Here is a 16,261-nt window from a genome sequence, read left to right on the forward strand (position 1 = left end):
CTCTAGACCTCCATTCTCCAAAGATTTACTCGAGAACTACTGTGAGACTGTCCTGGCCTTGATTCGTGTACGAACGTTACTTGGTTTATGGAACCAGTAGTTGTGGCAACTCCATTGTTGGTCTGGCTCAGCCAGCTCTAAATGATAAGAACGTAGAAGCTGGGGTATCATCTTGTACATCTCGCACAAGGAGATCTGGTGTCTTAGTCAGCAAACCTGATGGTGACCACCCTTGACGGTTGAGCGAACTTACATTCTTGCCTATACAAGTCCGAGAGCCTCCGCCAAACTGAACAGTCTGCTTAGTATGGTTCACACTCTCTGAACACTGAAGTCATACCTGAAACATATATCGGTCCATCTTAACAGCTTCAGGCCGAAACCACCTCTCCGGTCGAAATTCATCAGCGTCTTCGCCAAAGATGCTCCGGTCAAAGTGGATCACGGCTGCGTTGACGCCTACCCTGCTGCCTTCGGGGAACCACTCGCCCAAGATACTGCATCCGCCTTGTGGTACAGTTCTGGGCAAGTGGTATCCCACACTGGGATGCAGCCGCATACCCTCTTTGCAACAAGCATCCAGGTAAGGCAGCTTTATGGCCTCCTGATACCGAATGGCAGGCACGCTCAAATCGCCAGCTCGAGTCGCGTTGTCAATCTCCTCAACTAGGGTGTTGTAAGCGCTCGGGTTCTTCATCAGATGGTAGAGAATCGATGACACGGCCGCGGCAGTGGTGTCAGACCCTGCAAATCTGAGTCTGGAAATTAGTCTTCCGGCCGGCAATAATACTCAGCACAGTAGGGTAGGACTTACAAGGCTGCATAAACTTCAACCTTCACTTCGGATAGTTTAAAGTCAACCTTTTCACCCTTGTCGTGCATCACCTGGAATAGACTGGAAAGAATATCCTTCTTCTCCCCGTCCTCACCCTTCTCAACAAGATCTTGTCGCTCGGCGATGCAGAGGTCTGCAGCCTTGTCGACTTCACCGAGGCTCTGCAAGGCTTTGAGCACCCTTGGGAAAATAGCCCCGCCGAGAAGGAAGAAAGACCGGACGTATGTCGGCATGACGCTCGACACCGTGAGAATGGGAAGCAGCAGGTCCAGCGAGCGGATATAACCCAAGTGGTCATGTTCAGCTTTCAGGAAACCAAACATTCGACTGAAGAAGAGTTGCCCTATAACGTCGAAGGCGTACCTGTTCAGAAATGGTCAGCGTCTGACCGACCGTTAGGGAAAGTGACAGGTGATGACCCACATCTGAGCCCACTGTGCCATATCAATGATCTCGCCAGACTCTGAAAAGCTATTCATCTTATCTAGCAGCGTATCTGTGCAGAGGTCGATGCTGTCTTCGGAGCGAGAGATGCTCGACATGGAGTAGAGGTTATTGACGATCTTCCGCCGGCTCGCGTGTTCTTTCTCATCTAGCGAAGTAAACGAGTCGGGATATTTGCCTATGCCAAGCGTCAGCGAGCTCTTGTAAGACTTGCAACAATCATCTGGGTCATCATACAGCATTGCGGCCGCCAAGGAAGATAGAAATCCGTCTAGAAATATGTTCTTAGCAAAGATTTATGAAAAGTAGGTCTCAAACAGATATTACCTTGGTGAACCCCGAGTTGATACCATAAATGACTCTTACAGCCTCAGGGTCAGAAATGACAACCTCATTTGGAGCAACCCTCACAAAGGGCCCTAGGTAGCAGATATCAGTCGATGACCAGCATGACCATGATAGTCAATAGTCTAACCATATTTCTCATGTAACTTTCTCTGCGTCTTGTCGATATTCGCCTTCGTTATTTGGATGACGAGCCACAGTCGCGAGATAGAGGCGAGAAAGGGGCCGGGATATTTGGCTAGAGGATGGAAGTACCGAGTGTAAATGACCCAGGCTGCGAAGTAAAGAACCAAAGACAGAAGGAAAACAACATAGAGAGGACACGGTAATGCGGCCGTCGCCTGTGTAAGTGCGGAAATCATTTTGAAGAAGATGCGCCTGCAGAATTTGACTCGTACTGGTACCGATCCGCAGTCTAGCACTTGTGTTGATACCACTGCCTTCTTATCTTCCTCTGCCTTCGATGTCAAAGGGCAAATGGGTCTTACCCAGATCTTGGCGCCCCCGACCCCGCGATTTGTCGACCTGTCAGAAGCTGGGGTAAACCCAATTTGATGTCTCAAGCTGAAAGGCTTGGGGCTAGAGGTCCTGGTGAGACTGGATTAGCCTCCTCAAGCATAGTGTGTGGTAAATGCCCGCTCCCTCAAAAGTGGCACAGCGAAGGTCGGGCTCAAGAGAAACCGCAACAGTCTGTAGACAGCGACTCGAAGTCCCTAGAGGCATGTCAGCCCCAATGTGGTCATAGACCGGCCTCGAAGAAGACCACGAGACTTATCCCCCTCTCCTTGGCCAACTTTTTGCGGATTGGAGGATGAAGATCATGTCACTGGGGAAGATGATCGTTGAGCGGCAGTTGAAATTCTATGAATTACAGGAATCTTAACATTCCGAGAAAATGCCGACATCATACAGTAAAGCTCTGTAGCATCTTATGCAGTTGTTCCATATCCGTATCTTCGCACTTTGCTACGCCCACCTTATCCTCCACCTTTCCACTGCGGATACGATCCAACATCAGGCGGGCAAAGAGCCAGTATTCCGGGGCGTACTTCATAAACCCCACTTCATGTCCCGGGGGGTATTCAAGCGAGGACCTCTTGGTCAGTTCTTCGTCTCTATCAGCTGAAGGCCAGAGTTCTCTCCACCTTTCAAGCCCTGCTTGGACGCGAGATACCTCTTCGCCGTACATCATAGAGGTTTCGAGCCTGAAGCTCATGCCATAGAGGCCTATATGCAGTGATTAGTTTCCAAGAGCCGAAAAAAAAAGTAGCACGGAGAGGAGACCATACCGGAAACCATTGTGAACATGTTGAGAACACTGAGTTTCGGGAAGAGCCTCAAAGCCCCAGGTGTGGGCTTTTCGGTACAGATTGCCGCCAACGCCGAAGAGATAGTTGTGGGCTCAGTCCCGTCAAGTCCATCTCGCCACACCTTCAAAGCCACAAAGCATTCTTCGGCCGACTGAGCCTCGAAGCACTGCTCTGGAGAGGCAAGTTCCATGACAGCTTCTGACAGGACCATGCGGGGAGGGTGTCGGTAAAATAATGCGAGGCCAGAGTCGAGAGCGAATACGTAGTGGAACACTCTGGAAGCACACAAGTCAGGGTTACTGGCATACAAAAGGGTCTGGCAAATGAACGCACCTGATCAATGATTCCCTAAGAACATATTCTTCCCAGTCAAAAGTTGTAATACTTGAAGTATCAACAGTCCTGAGGCTGCCCGAAGAGAACCCTATGTCTCTGGCAAGCTTTAATTGGGAGTTGTTAGCAACAAGAGGTTCACACCTAGCATGCCCCAAGACTGCAAATATGGGTCGGTCACACTCACAGATACAACTGCGCTGAACCTAAATCGACGGATGCGGCGCTTGCTCTCCTTGGATCCTTCCCATGTTTGGTACAAGGCAACACAAAATCCAGCCTGCAGGATTTCTAGCTGAGCTTTCCGAAGCGGCCCAGTATGTGGTTCATCCCAAGCCAAACACGACTCCTGCCAGAATAGCTCATCATCAAAGACCAGCTGCTCCACGGGGTTGAGCCAGAGGTGGGCCATGGCGCGGTCTCGGGTATCGGGAGACAGAGAAGCACCCAGTATGGCCATGGCCGCCAGAAGCTTGGCGGAGACAGAGCTAATATCGAAACCGGCTTTGTGAATTGCCGGCCAGTTCGGTTTCCAGAAGGTCCAGAATAAATCAAGGAATTTCTCGATGTTGTCGGGGCCGAAGAATTCGGAACACATAGCCTCGAGCGACTCTGACCATGGCGTGGAAATGATATTTGGGCTGTGCTTTGTAGCAATGGTGTCATGCAGGAGGCTCACAATCTCGCTGCCTCTGGTCATAAAAAGCGTGGAATCTTCGTTGAGGCACGAGATCGCAGCAGTAGCAGACTGTGCCCCGTGTGAGTCGACCAGATACTCTGCAGGGGACCACAGGTCATGCGATTGAAGAGGATCAAACCCTGTCAAGAAATTGAACGAGTTATCCGAGGCGCAGTTCAAGTCCAGGGGCGGATGGGCATCGAGGTAAGGAATATGGCGATGCTCTGTCCACAAAAGTTGAGCCATGACAGAATTGGTGCTTGTGCGTCGGGCGCGCCACGTAATGGATATCCTTTGCCGTTGCTCCAAAGTCCCGCACTCGAATGTGTTGGCGATCCCGATGTCGTCGGCTATTCGCTGTAGAAAGGGGAATTGCTTCAGGGATACGATGTCCAAATGGGTCGGTCGTCGATATTTCTCTGCCGGACGAAGCTGTCGAGAGAGTGTAGGCATAAAGCTCCAGTTATTCGTACTGATATCCTCGGCGATATCCACTCCGGGCTCCTGCCACGTCAGAAGCAAGTCGTCGGGGCCACCGTCGATTGCCGTTTCCTCCAAAAAGTCAAAATCGATCTGATCCAGCGCCTGCCCGGGTGTTGCTCCGGAGGACACAGTCTGATTATCAACAGACATGGCTTGTTGATCGCTCTGAGGACTCGTATCCTCGCCCGTCGAGGCCTCGTCTCCCTGTTGAATCCGACTGTACGTGCACGGCTGTCGGTGGCGAGTGCAGGCTCTGCATGGAAGAGTCAAGTTGCAAGCTTTCTTGAGGCGGCAGCACCGATCGCAGGCCTTGGGCTTCCGGCCCCGTTGTTTCAGTTCCACATGCGGCACGTCGAGCGCCCGGCTCTGCCGGAGTTTACAGGTCGTCCAATGGCGCTTGAGCGCGTCACTAAGGCAAGGTCAGCCACGTCGCACCGAAGAGACAGGGGCCAGTTGACGGGGATATCTTACTGTCTGTTGAACGCCCTGTCGCAGAAGACACAATTGAAAGGGCCGGCCATGGTATTAGATGTTTGCGGAGCGAGTCGCCGGAAGTTTCGAGGTTCAAAGTTTGGCCCGACAGAACGGATGTCGTTGAATCCATTTTACCGAGATTCTCCCCCCGCCAGCCAATGCGGGGAAGCGAGGAGGCCCACATGCAGACATCGCGCGAGCCTTTCTTTCCCCGGATTAGTGGCATCAGGTGTCATCCATTTGTCATAGCGTGCTATGCCCTATCAGACAATCTATTTGTAAACAGCTTGATAACAGGCCTGCCCAAGCCACTCCGCTTCCTAGCAGCGTTCCAGGTCCACGGGCGTGGACCCAGTCAGCCAGCTCGCACTTGGTGGCTTATAACTTCCCCTTCCCCGCTGCTCCAGTTCAGGAAGAGGGTACTAGGGAGCACCTAGGACAGAGTTGCTCTCAAAAATTAGACTCTGTTTGCCTTGTATGGACGTTCCGACGGCAGTGGGCTTGATGAAAGGCCCCATGTCATGGGCCCATCTCTCCACAGCACACATGCAACCCCGTAACCCTCCGGCTTGCTCTCCACAACAGACCCTTGATGATATCATCCTGCATATTGTATACTTGTACAAGTAGAATGTTGCCGTAGAGTGAACAAAAGCCAGACGCAGATGTATTTAAAAACTCCCCCGAGGCCCCGTACCCGCTTCCAAAAATGCTCCAGCACCAGCCAGTGGCTACGCTTGCCAGCAAACGAGAGCAAGCAGAGATCACTGAAGCCGAGAATGACTACGCAGAGATCTAATTGGCCTATAGGGCTCTACCTAAAGAAGAAAAGATAACACTCAGAGCTTCCACTCCTCCTTGTTGTACTGCTTTGGCCACACTCCAGACTTGCCAGGAGCAATAATCCCGTTCGGGTCCACCGCGTTCTTGATCACCTCGTTGAACTTCAAGAAGCTGTTCTTGTTCCACGAGAACGTGCCCATGATCTGGTCCATAACCGCCAGGTGAGTGCGGTACTCGCCCCATCCCTTCGCTGCGCAGTCGTCGATGAGCGTCTTGATGAGCCAGTGCGCCTTCTTCTTCTGCTCCGGCGACTTCTTGTCGAAGACGATGCAGACGATGTGGTCTTAAAAGTCTCAGTGTTAACAACAGTGTCTGTCTGGGGACTTGGCAAGAAGCATGTAGACTTACGCATTTCTCGGAGGCCCACGGTGAAAGTGCCGATGAAGTCCAGGCCTGCCTCTTGGCATCGTTTCTTGGTGATGGTGTACTGCTCCATCGCATCGTCTCCTACAACCCTAGCAATAGGAGAGAAGAAAAGGTGAGCTCCGTTGGGCAGCCAGCTCACCCACTTCAGCTCGTCAAATGTCGGGATCCCCTGCAGCGTCTTGTCTCGAATGTGCAGAACAGTCTTGCCTGGGACGTCCTCGGGGAAGAAGAATTTGGCCCCGGGAATGGCAGAGAATGCCTCCTTGATCACTGCCCACATGGCGTTTCGGATCGGCTCAGGTCCCTTGCTTTTGGTCAGCTAGAGTCCCAGGTTATTTCAAGATTCCACAAGGCGAACTTACGTATAGCGCTCCGTAGAAGTTCCATCGCCCGAGGTTGAGCTTCTTGGCGATCTCATCCAGCTCAGCGTCTGTGAGCGGCCCCGTCTTGGAGGTGTAGTCCGTCTTCGGTCCCATGCACGCCGCATCCATTAGGATGTGACGGATTGTGGGAACGTTCTGCAGAACCATGCTCAGACGCAGAGGACGGATGATGTCGACAGCCTGCTTCAGATCCTCGTCCTTGGGGATCGTGATGAGGTACGATTGATAACCTCCAGGGTCGGGCATGAGCCACATGCCCATCTTGGTGACGATGCCAAGGTTGGACTGGCTGAAGAGCCCGTCTACATAAGGGCCGAAGCCATATGGAAAGAGGTGGGCCGTCTTGTTCCAGGGCTGATCCTCCGGCGCAAGTCCCATGGTCTCTGGCCGTTTAGGGTCGGGGAGGGCCCCCATTCCAGTCCGCATTAGCTCGCCGTTGGGCAGAACGATTTCCATGCCGCAGTGCATCATCCAGTGGTCTAGGTCAAGTCAGCATCGCAGCACAAACTTCCGCGAAGTATCTCTCGAACTCACCTCCATAAGGTGTGTAGCCAACACCGCGATCCAGGGTGTTGCCGAGGACGGAACCGCCGCCGAGGTCCGGAACATCAACCCAGAGCTTGTCTCTCAGGTTGTGCTCCACAAGGTACTCGTGCAGACTTTGGAAGGTAACACCTAATAAGAAAGGGTTAATCCACTGGAGCCTGGTACAGCAAAGCGCGATGGGCAATTAACATACCTGGCTCTAGCAAGCAGTACGCGCCCTCGACATTCACTTCCAGGACCTTGCTCATATTCTTTCCCATGTTGAGCACAATGCTGCCTCTCACACGGGGCCCTGCTCCTCCATACCCCGAATTCCTTCCAATTGAAATTGGCCATAGGGGAAGCGATATCTTGTTTGCCGCCCGGACAATAGCTCTGTATCAGGCTGTCAGCGCTATTCGCTGGTTGTGCTTTCAAAGCTTTAGTAACGTACTGAACATCTGGGACATTGCGAGGCGCCACAACCGCCGACGCTAAGAAATAGTCTTGGTCAAGGATGTGATGAGGGTCATGGGTGTGTGTCGGATCTTCATAGGATTTGTCGTCGATTTGGTCATGAGACGTAATCACATCGACATTATCGTTTCCGACAATGGCGATGATCTCGTGGATGAAAGCATTAAAAGATTCGAGGTTGATCTTGGGTGGAAGGGCAAGGGGCCCGCGCTCACTGCCACTGTAAGAGGCACCGGACGGTTGGGGCACCACACGATTGTTAGGAGACATAGTGAATGCTTGAAAGACGCTGACGCGCAATGCTATGATGTGTCGATAATGCAAATGACGGGAGGGAACGACTCAAGCTGCCGAGATAAGTCCATAGGAGTAGTTTCCATAGTCCAAGGATCGCAGCAATTTATTTCATCTTGTAACAAGAGCAAGTTCAGCAACACTGCATGCCAAGCTCTCCCCATGGGGTTTGGAGTGGAGATCTCGGCTTCATTTCTGGGGAGTTGTGGACAAAAGCCGCCTTGATGGATGGATAGTGTGGAGTTTCCCCGACCGGGGATGCCACACCTCCTCTCCCCTACATGACGTCCCGTATATCCGGGCTTAGGGAATGTTGCAGATCGCACCTCGAAGCGGATCTGAGGCAAGCAACAGTGCTCAGACTCGCCTCAGGGGTGGAGCGGGTTTGCCTGAGTGGAGTGGAGGGGATAGAAGAAAGCAAGATGTCAAGATGTGGTACTGGCAAGAAGCAGACACCGCCAGATCGGAAACATGACAAGGGTCAGGGATTTGATGAAGCCGAGAACATGCAGGAACAACAGCAGGTTGCACCCCTGGAGAATGAATTCATGTGGTCTTTTCCCGGGCTAGGAGTCTCGTCACATAATAGTTGTGAGTCTAATGACAAAGGACTGTAGATCTCTCTTTGGACTTGCGCTCCCAAGGCGGAATCGATCCTGGTCTGCAAGAAGTCCAACTGAACTCCCCTTTCTAGAAATATCTTCAGCTTCTCTTGCATCGCTTTCCTCCTCTCGCATTCAATACGCGATGCTAAAGACAATGTTGAGCCTCGGACGATGAACAAGGAATTCATTAACTAATCCCCAACTCTCTACATTCCTTCACATGGATATTTTCAAGAGCTAAAGCACTTCTACCAGCTCTTCTTTAAGCCACCTGCACCGCTCAAAACCCCAACCCCTTCTCAAATTCTTTCCACTTCTCCCCAATAGGCTGCACAAGCGTGTAACTCGCCTTGCTCCCCAGATCCTGCACCCCGTTCACAAGATACAGCGGCGTCATCTCCCTGTCCGAACTGAAGAACAACTTGGGCCTCTCCCTCCTATTGAGCGTCTGCGCGGTGCCGTCCGTGAAGCTGACCGTCGAGTTGTACGCCTCGTGCTGGTGGAAGTGCCACGGGCCCCGGAGGTGCCGGGCAAACATGTGCGCGCCCACGCGCGGGTACTTGCGCCCGCCGTGCTCGACGATGTCGATCATGTAGTGCGCCAACGCGTGCCAGTGCCCGCGCTTGTCGCGCCAGAGGAAGGGGTCCTCGGCCCAGGTGGGCGAGTAGTCTGACGTGTTCCAGGGGGCCTGGCTGATCTGGGTGTAGGGGCCCTGGTAGCGGGGTGCGGTGTAGATGGTGAGGTCCTCGGTCGCGAGGATGATCTCCGACGTTCGGTGGTGTGGTGTGTAAGCCGGCCAGGGGGCCGGATTGGTCCCGTTGATGAGCAGCTGGAAGGGCGACCAGGGGCCTTGAAGAGTTGGTGCTACGGACACGGAGATGTTGTTTGGCCTGCAACGTTTTCACTCACATAAGCCTTCGACTCTTAACAAGAAGAGTGGATTCAAGGATACATGTGCTCACCATTTAACACCCTTGCAATTATCCGGTGCCTCCACATCCACCCCGATAGTGTACATCAAATACTTGCCATCCGCCTCGCTCCAAAACGCATACGGGTTATGCCGAAACGTCCCGCTGAGCTTCTGCGCGAAGCGGTATGGGCCCCTCGGCCCCGTCCTCGACTCGGCCCGGACGACAAAGCTCTGCGGCCGCCACGCGCCGAGGCCGCACCCGTGCCCGAACTGCGCCGTCACGAGGTGGAACAGCCGCGGGTCCGACCGGTCCTGCAGGATCGTGCCGCCCCAGGACGAGTTGCCCTGCGTGCCGTAGTAGTCTGCCGGCTGCGGGACCACGTCGGAGGTGTGGTTGTACCCGTCGCCCCTCCTGGCGGGCGCGAGGTCGAGTCGGCCACAGTCTTCACCCCACCAGCCCGGGTCGCATTTGCACACGCGGGCAGCGGGACGAGCGCGGCAGTCGCGGACGCAGCGGCCGTTGAGGGAGCAGTCCTCGTCGGTGGTGCAGGGCCCGGTTGCGAGGGAGTGTGGCAGGGCAGCTAGTGCCAGAGTCAAGAGGGCGATGCTGAGGTGCATCTTGCACTATGTTACCTGTTATGGCACTTGTGAATAATGTGGACATTGTCATGGCTGAGTATGTCAAGGACTGCCGCTGAGAGCGTATCTGCTATATAGAAACCTCATGCGTGCATGAAGGCACTCTCAATGAGACTGCAAGCCAGAGGAAAGATCTCGGGGTTTCGCCCCAATGATGCCCGTGTCAGTGGTACGGAGTTGCTGTCCCGATCGTTGAGTTAAGGCCGGGCTTCTCCACCTTCCCCGCAAACTACCCCAGATGTGGAAGTCTGCACAATCCTTACAGCTCTTTTGAATAGTTCGGGTTCGTTATTTTCCGTCTCGAACTTGTAGATGTGAAGTGCGAGATTCGTAGATCAGATATAAACCAACGACTTCTCAGATATGTTCCCGACGGGTGATATAGAGTTGGCCGAAATGGTAGTTGTTTGTGCACTGCCGGGAGATAGAATCAAGCTCATCCCGAGGATGGCATCCACAATGGGTGTACGCTGTTCATGTATGAGCTAGTTTCTGAGAAGAACCCTTCAAGACCTTAGATACCATACACAACATCAGAGTTACGATACCATACAAAGTTCAGCGTTACCAGTTATGTGGAGCCCTGCTCCAAGTCAATCTCGAAGAAGGACTTCGTTGCTTCGTTGGCTTTTACAGGACATTCGTTGCCTTGATCCCGGACTTTACTATTATGCGAGCAACTCCATGCTTTTCGACTTCAGGATGGACTTGCATACACAACCTACGTCTTTGGTGTATCCCCAACGAGCAAACTGTCAACTGTAGAAGAAGCGGGGAGGCTAATTACCATTGAAGTATGTTATCACCAAGTCTCATTGAATCGCCCATACCATGCCATGCCCCTCACCCACAAAACCCGAGCAAATGCGTCTAATGTACACCCTATCTTGACGCCCTTCAAATGCCGATCTAGCACCTCCACTCATTTTGCAAACCCCAGCAATGCAGATACTCCTGTAAACATCCCGAGACAGCCCAAACACCCCGCTCAGGTCTCGCCGTTCTCCTTTGCCTCAACAGCCTCCGATTTGTCTCCATTCTCCTTTTCGCCGCTCTCCTTCTTCTCCTCCTCACGGCCCGTCATCTCGCCATTCTCCGCCTCGCCTTTCTTCTCGCCATTGACCTTGCACTCCTTCGTCCCATTAATCTCACCCTGACCCTCTTCCTCTCCCTCCGCCTCCTCGTTCGCCTCCTCGTTATCGCCGCCACCAGCACCAGCACCCTTGCGCTTCCGCCTCTCCGCCAGAGCCAAAGCCCTCTCCGCATCCTCCGCCTTCCTCGCCCGCCTCCTCTCCTTCCGTCGCTCCTTCCTCCGCGCCCTCGCCTCCGCCACCCTCCGGCTCTTGGCCCTCGCTTCCTCCATAACCCGACCCTCCTCCTCCGCCCAGCGGCGCACCTCCCTCGCCGCCCCGACCGCATCGCCGCGATACCGCAAGAGGAAACCCTGCACCTGCGCGGGCGTAAAGTACCGCTCCGCGATGCCCGCCGCAAACTCGGAAGCCAGCGCGGCGAGCTCGGCGCCCGACTTGTCGCGCACGACGCTCACGCCGTCCTCCTCGCCGTCGTACATGCGCAGGAACATGAGGCGGGCGCTCTCGCGCGAGATCTCGCCCAGGTAGATGATGCGGTCGATGCGGCCGGGCCGCACGAGCGCCGGGTCGAGGCTGTCGGCGACGTTGCTCGTCATGAGCACGATGCGGCCCTCCTGCGCCGCCACACCGTCGAGGATGTTGAGCAGGCCCGACAGCGTGCACCGGCAGTGCGTCAGGCGCTCCGCGACGTCGTCGTCGTCGCCGTCCGAGTCCGAGTCGTCGGCCTCGTCTGCGTCCTTCAGGGCGCGGCGCTTCATGCCCACGGCGTCGATGTCCTCGAGCAGGATGAGGCACTGCGGAGGGAGGGCCGTGAAGAGTTTTTCGACCTCGCGGTCCTCACGGACGCTTGGGATGTGCAGGATGTACAGATCCAGGCCGAAGTGGCCGGCTAATGCGAGCGACAGGCTCGTCTTGCCCGTGCCGGGAGGGCCGTGGAGCAGGTAGCCGCGGCGGTAGGGGATGCCGCGGGCGTTGTAGAACTTGCGCGTCGACACGTCGAGATAGCTGCGGATGTCGGAGACCAGCTCGGCCTTGAGCTTCTCATCAAAGTGGACCGTCTCGATGGGCCGTATGGGCCGCAGGATGGTGGTGTCCCAGCACTCCATGTTGTACTCTGAGCGGGCGGCGCGGACAGTGGTGAACGACTCGCGCTGGGCGTCGGCGAAAGAGCGACAGGTGTCGAGGAAGCCCTTGATGGGGTCCACAGAGCGGCCCAAACACATGATAACCAGCGGCTCGTCGCCGCGCGGGGCGGAGGCGAATTCTTCGGGCATGTCAGCCCGGTAGGCCGAAGTCTTGGGAATGCGCTTCACCATGAAGAGGCGGTACTTGTGGATGAACCACGTGGTTCCAAAGGTGGGCAGGTAAGTGACGGGGAGCCGCTTCTCATGGTGGTAGTCGGTCCGCTCGACGGGACGATACCGCCAGGACCACGAGTCGTTGTTGATAGTTTCGGACGAGGCCGTCAGGATGCGGGTGCCCTGGCGCGTAAGGACGTTGGCGCCGAGCCAGTTGATAACCTCGCGGTTGAGGCGGTCATTGCCGTTGATGCTGATGGAGGCGGTGAAGAAGGTGGTGATCCACCAGTAGAGCTTGAGGGAGACGTCGCGCAAATCGCGAACGGCTGACCCAACGGTTCCGAACACAGTAAGAACGGCGGCGAGGGTGGTCAGGTCGAGATTGAGCCAGCTCGAGTAGAAGGCATCGATGGCAGCCCAGCCCGGGATGATGCGCTTGAGGATGTCCTGGATGGAGGAGCGGGCCTCTTCGCCGAGGATCGGGGTGCCGTTGAGCTGGGGTAAGAGATTGGCGATCCCTGGAGAGGGCATGGCTCTCGGTGCAAAGTCGGTGGTGTTGCTGTTGTTGTTCTTGGTGGTGGTGGTGGTGGTGGTGGTGGTGGTGGTGAGAGTAAGCTGATGCTGCAGCAGCAGAGGTCATGCCCGAGCCTGTGCTGTTGGTGGGTGCAGTCGTTTCTTGTGGTGGTTGAGGTCAGACGAGAGCACCTATAGAGCGGGACAGAGTTGGAGAGATGACATGGAAGATGAGAAGAGGGTGTTTGACGGTGATGACTCCTTGGGGGGTCACAGACCCGGCTGATTGACGGAAAAACGCCCTTTTGAGCTGAGCGGGCCGAGATGAGGGAGTGTTGCGAGGCCCGGCGGTTGCGGGGTTGTGTCTCTGCGTGCTGCCGCAGATCGCGGGAATTTGATGGGAGCACGACAGGTGGTGGCGCGTCGGCGGGTTCTTGTACTTGCTACCTGTGGTGATCTTGTTGTCGTCACTCCCGAGAACTGGGTCAGGGAGGCCACTCGGTCAGGGCGAGAGGGAGCAGACGATGTCCATCAGTCTCAGGCGGATGCTGCCTGAAATGACGGCGTCTGCACCCAAGCGCGGGCCAATGTGCACAAGTGCGTAGATCAGATGAAAAGGCGTGGGAATGCTGTGAGATACCTGCATCCCGAGCAGGGCAGGCCAGAGCAGGCCAGAGCAGAGCAGAAGCCAGCCACTCAGAGCGCGCACGGCTGGGCCTGCAGAGGACAAATGGGCTTACGGCTGCAGGAGGCCCGGAAGATTGGCCAGTGCTGCCTGCACGGGATGCATCGCAAGCCGCGGTGGGCGAATCATGTCGGCCAGCGCCGCCGGAGACTGACTCCGTGATCGCGATTGCGCAGGCCAGACGTGGTCATCGTGGAGCCGTCCCGGTTTGCTGGGTCAGGCGCGCGCGCAATGCATCTCGCTCGGTAAACGTTCATCAGCAAAGGCAGATTTTGACAGGCCAGGGCGGGCGCCTAGACTGGGTGACAGGGGTCAGAGGTGGCCCGATCAGCTCACGCGAATACAGCGAGAGAAACAGGGAAAAAGATCAAGGATGGGAAGTCTGTTGGAAGACTTGGTTCAGCCTAGGCAGGACAGGGGAGCCGCTCTGATTGGGTTGGACACGACAGGAAGACGCCGTGAGAGCCGAATCCGGGATAACGTCGACTGGGGCACAAGGTGTTGCTACCTGGGTAGTCAGGGCACACACGGAAGGACAGGACCGGGGCGTAGGCGGACGCCGTGTCGCCGCCGCCGGAGGACATGGTGGCAGCGAGATGATCAGCATCGACATGATGGGCCCGGGTGTGTGTGAGAGATGTGTGAGAGAACATTGCGTGCCGAGTTGCGAAGAGTGACCGAGTGGCTGCACGACTGGACTGGGGGGATGGATGGATGACCAGAGTGGGGGGAGGCCTGTTCCGTGGGAGCCCTGGAGGGAGGGACGACCAGCCAGCAGTTTGCCAGTTACAGAGGCTTGGTGGGCGCTAATGCGGCCTTGTCGTGGCTGCAGGGCTGCCTAAATCCACTGCACTGACTGGCTTGACGGCTAGCCCGACCAGCTGGAGGACTGCCCGGAGGAATTGAAGAGGTAGCCTGACTCGTGGCTGTGCGTGTCGCGGCTGCCATCACCAACCAGAATGAATCATCGGACGGTGCGTGTCTTTGAGGTACATGATGCATGAATACATGTACTGGATGAAAGCAGAAGACTAAGCGGCGCTGACATCAGATGCCCAAAATCTGGTCAGGATACAGTCAAGTGCTTTGAGCGAAGCTAGATACCTTACCTACCTCGGTGATGACCCCGACCGCCTCTTTTGACTGACAGACGGACGGACAGCTGAATGGACGGGGGGAGGATGACACACACTCGACTTTCCCGCCATCCCTTGTTGTGCATGACGGGGTCGCAAGCAATCAACACACGTTTGCATGCAGGGAGAGCAGACGTGCAGACCAACATCACCAACGGACACGGTCACCGTGGCAAAGGAGGGCCGTAGATGTGTCGTGCTGCTGTTGGTGCCGGGCGCTAACTAAAACAGTGGGAGCAAAGGAGTGCTATTTCTGTCGGCAGGCAGGCAAAGACAAGACAGACAGTGTTGATCACGTCCGGGAGAGCGAACGGGGAGCAACGCCGGATTGTCGGGATGGCCGTCACTTTGAATGAGAAAAGAACTAGAGCAGTTTTGGCCAGGGCGACAGACAACAGAACAGACCAGACAGACAGAATCAACAGCCAAGGTTACTTTTACTTGGGGACCGGTGCCAGACTGGCGCGAGCTACTTGTCATTTACCTGCATATGCACACCACCAGTCATTCGCTGCAGCGGTGACATGCAACGCACTGCGGACTTGCTGCGTCCGGACGTGTACCAGAAGCACACGAGACAGGTGGTGCTCCTGGGTCCGATTCCCGAGCCTTGCATGTGTGTGGTCGGCAATGGACTGAACCTGTTTCCACGGATATACCGCTCGAATGCAGTCAGTCAGTCTGTCATTTGTCTGCGAACAGAGTTTGGTGTCTCGGCCTTTGAACCCACGAGAGAGGTCGAGGGAGGTCGAGACCAAGAGACGGGTGCCAACAAAAAGCATATGATTACTCACGGGCAAGAGAGAAAGAGAGAGAGGGCTGAGATCTGGCGTGCCGCATCCCTATGGATAGACATCCCGCATCATCAGACCCTCTCTCCAGCTCGCATGACCCCCCAGAGTGGGTGAGTGGCTCCCCCGATGACCCCGCGAACCACCCCAAAAAGAGAAACACACAGCGCACCTCGGCGGGACCCACCCCTCCAGCTCACCCACTAATTCCCCGATTCCACCCACTGAGCCACCAATCAGACGCCCGCCATTCGTCGGGTCTTGCTTGTTTTTCGGCACCTGCAGTGCCCCCCAAACCCCAAGCAGCAGCCCTGGAGTTGTCCAGCGGTGTCCACATGTCATTCCCTTCAGCTACATCATCGTTGATCACGATGATGACCCCTGCGCCCGCCCTTTCCGCCGCCATGGCGCTCTGCTAGTCTCCTTCCTGAATGTATGTGCTCAACAACTTCGTGATTGTCATGCCCTGGAATCAATCACGTCCTCTCTCGCGACAAACCGAATGCATGTGGTCCAGTCCTTTTATCTTCCACACCGCTTCTGTCATTCCTTGGTGATTTTCCGTCTTCGACTCCTCAGTCGCCTCGTCTCCATCGCGGGTCCCGCTCGAGCGCCCACCGGTTTCCCCGGCCTTCTTACCGTGCATTCCAGTTGGAACTCAACCACTCAACCCGGCGACATTCAGCCTCAACCGACCATTCTCGCCCCGTGTCTTCCTTCTCTGCCTCATCGCCAATCCCGAATCCAAACTTGAGCGCATCCTGTCCGCCGCATCCGGCGCAAGACGAACGACCGTGAC

The 16,261-nt window shown here is 55.5% G+C and overlaps 4 protein-coding genes across 4 annotated transcripts; all 4 read right to left on the reverse strand.

Annotated features, from left to right (window-relative positions):
* Positions 1–36: 36 nt before the first annotated feature.
* On the reverse strand, positions 37–4,950 carry E0L32_002133 (uncharacterized protein; the record flags this gene model as incomplete). The annotated part of the gene is made up of 13 exons (XM_031136290.1): positions 37–195; positions 254–289; positions 341–758; positions 815–1,198; positions 1,259–1,457; positions 1,517–1,550; positions 1,607–1,698; positions 1,755–2,082; positions 2,535–2,851; positions 2,914–3,209; positions 3,268–3,374; positions 3,455–4,682; positions 4,901–4,950. The coding sequence occupies 13 exons, from the start codon at positions 4,948–4,950 to the stop codon at positions 37–39; spliced, it is 3,648 nt and encodes a 1,215-aa protein (XP_030989241.1).
* A 792-nt stretch (positions 4,951–5,742) lies between these two features.
* E0L32_002134 (uncharacterized protein) lies at positions 5,743–7,767 on the reverse strand (the record flags this gene model as incomplete). The annotated part of the gene is made up of 6 exons (XM_031136291.1): positions 5,743–6,029; positions 6,095–6,431; positions 6,475–6,974; positions 7,030–7,170; positions 7,235–7,416; positions 7,475–7,767. The coding sequence occupies 6 exons, from the start codon at positions 7,765–7,767 to the stop codon at positions 5,743–5,745; spliced, it is 1,740 nt and encodes a 579-aa protein (XP_030989242.1).
* A 909-nt stretch (positions 7,768–8,676) lies between these two features.
* On the reverse strand, positions 8,677–9,927 carry E0L32_002135 (uncharacterized protein; the record flags this gene model as incomplete). The annotated part of the gene is made up of 2 exons (XM_031136292.1): positions 8,677–9,286; positions 9,359–9,927. The coding sequence occupies 2 exons, from the start codon at positions 9,925–9,927 to the stop codon at positions 8,677–8,679; spliced, it is 1,179 nt and encodes a 392-aa protein (XP_030989243.1).
* Positions 9,928–10,936: 1,009 nt separating this feature from the next.
* E0L32_002136 (uncharacterized protein) lies at positions 10,937–13,726 on the reverse strand (the record flags this gene model as incomplete). Its single annotated transcript, XM_031136293.1, has 2 exons — positions 10,937–12,952; positions 13,691–13,726. The coding sequence occupies 2 exons, from the start codon at positions 13,724–13,726 to the stop codon at positions 10,937–10,939; spliced, it is 2,052 nt and encodes a 683-aa protein (XP_030989244.1).
* Positions 13,727–16,261: the final 2,535 nt, after the last annotated feature.

The sequence above is a fragment of the Thyridium curvatum genome, assembly GCF_004353045.1.
Source record: "Thyridium curvatum strain D216 chromosome Unknown NODE_8_length_716436_cov_74.480370, whole genome shotgun sequence".
NCBI lineage: Eukaryota > Fungi > Ascomycota > Sordariomycetes > Thyridiales > Thyridiaceae > Thyridium > Thyridium curvatum.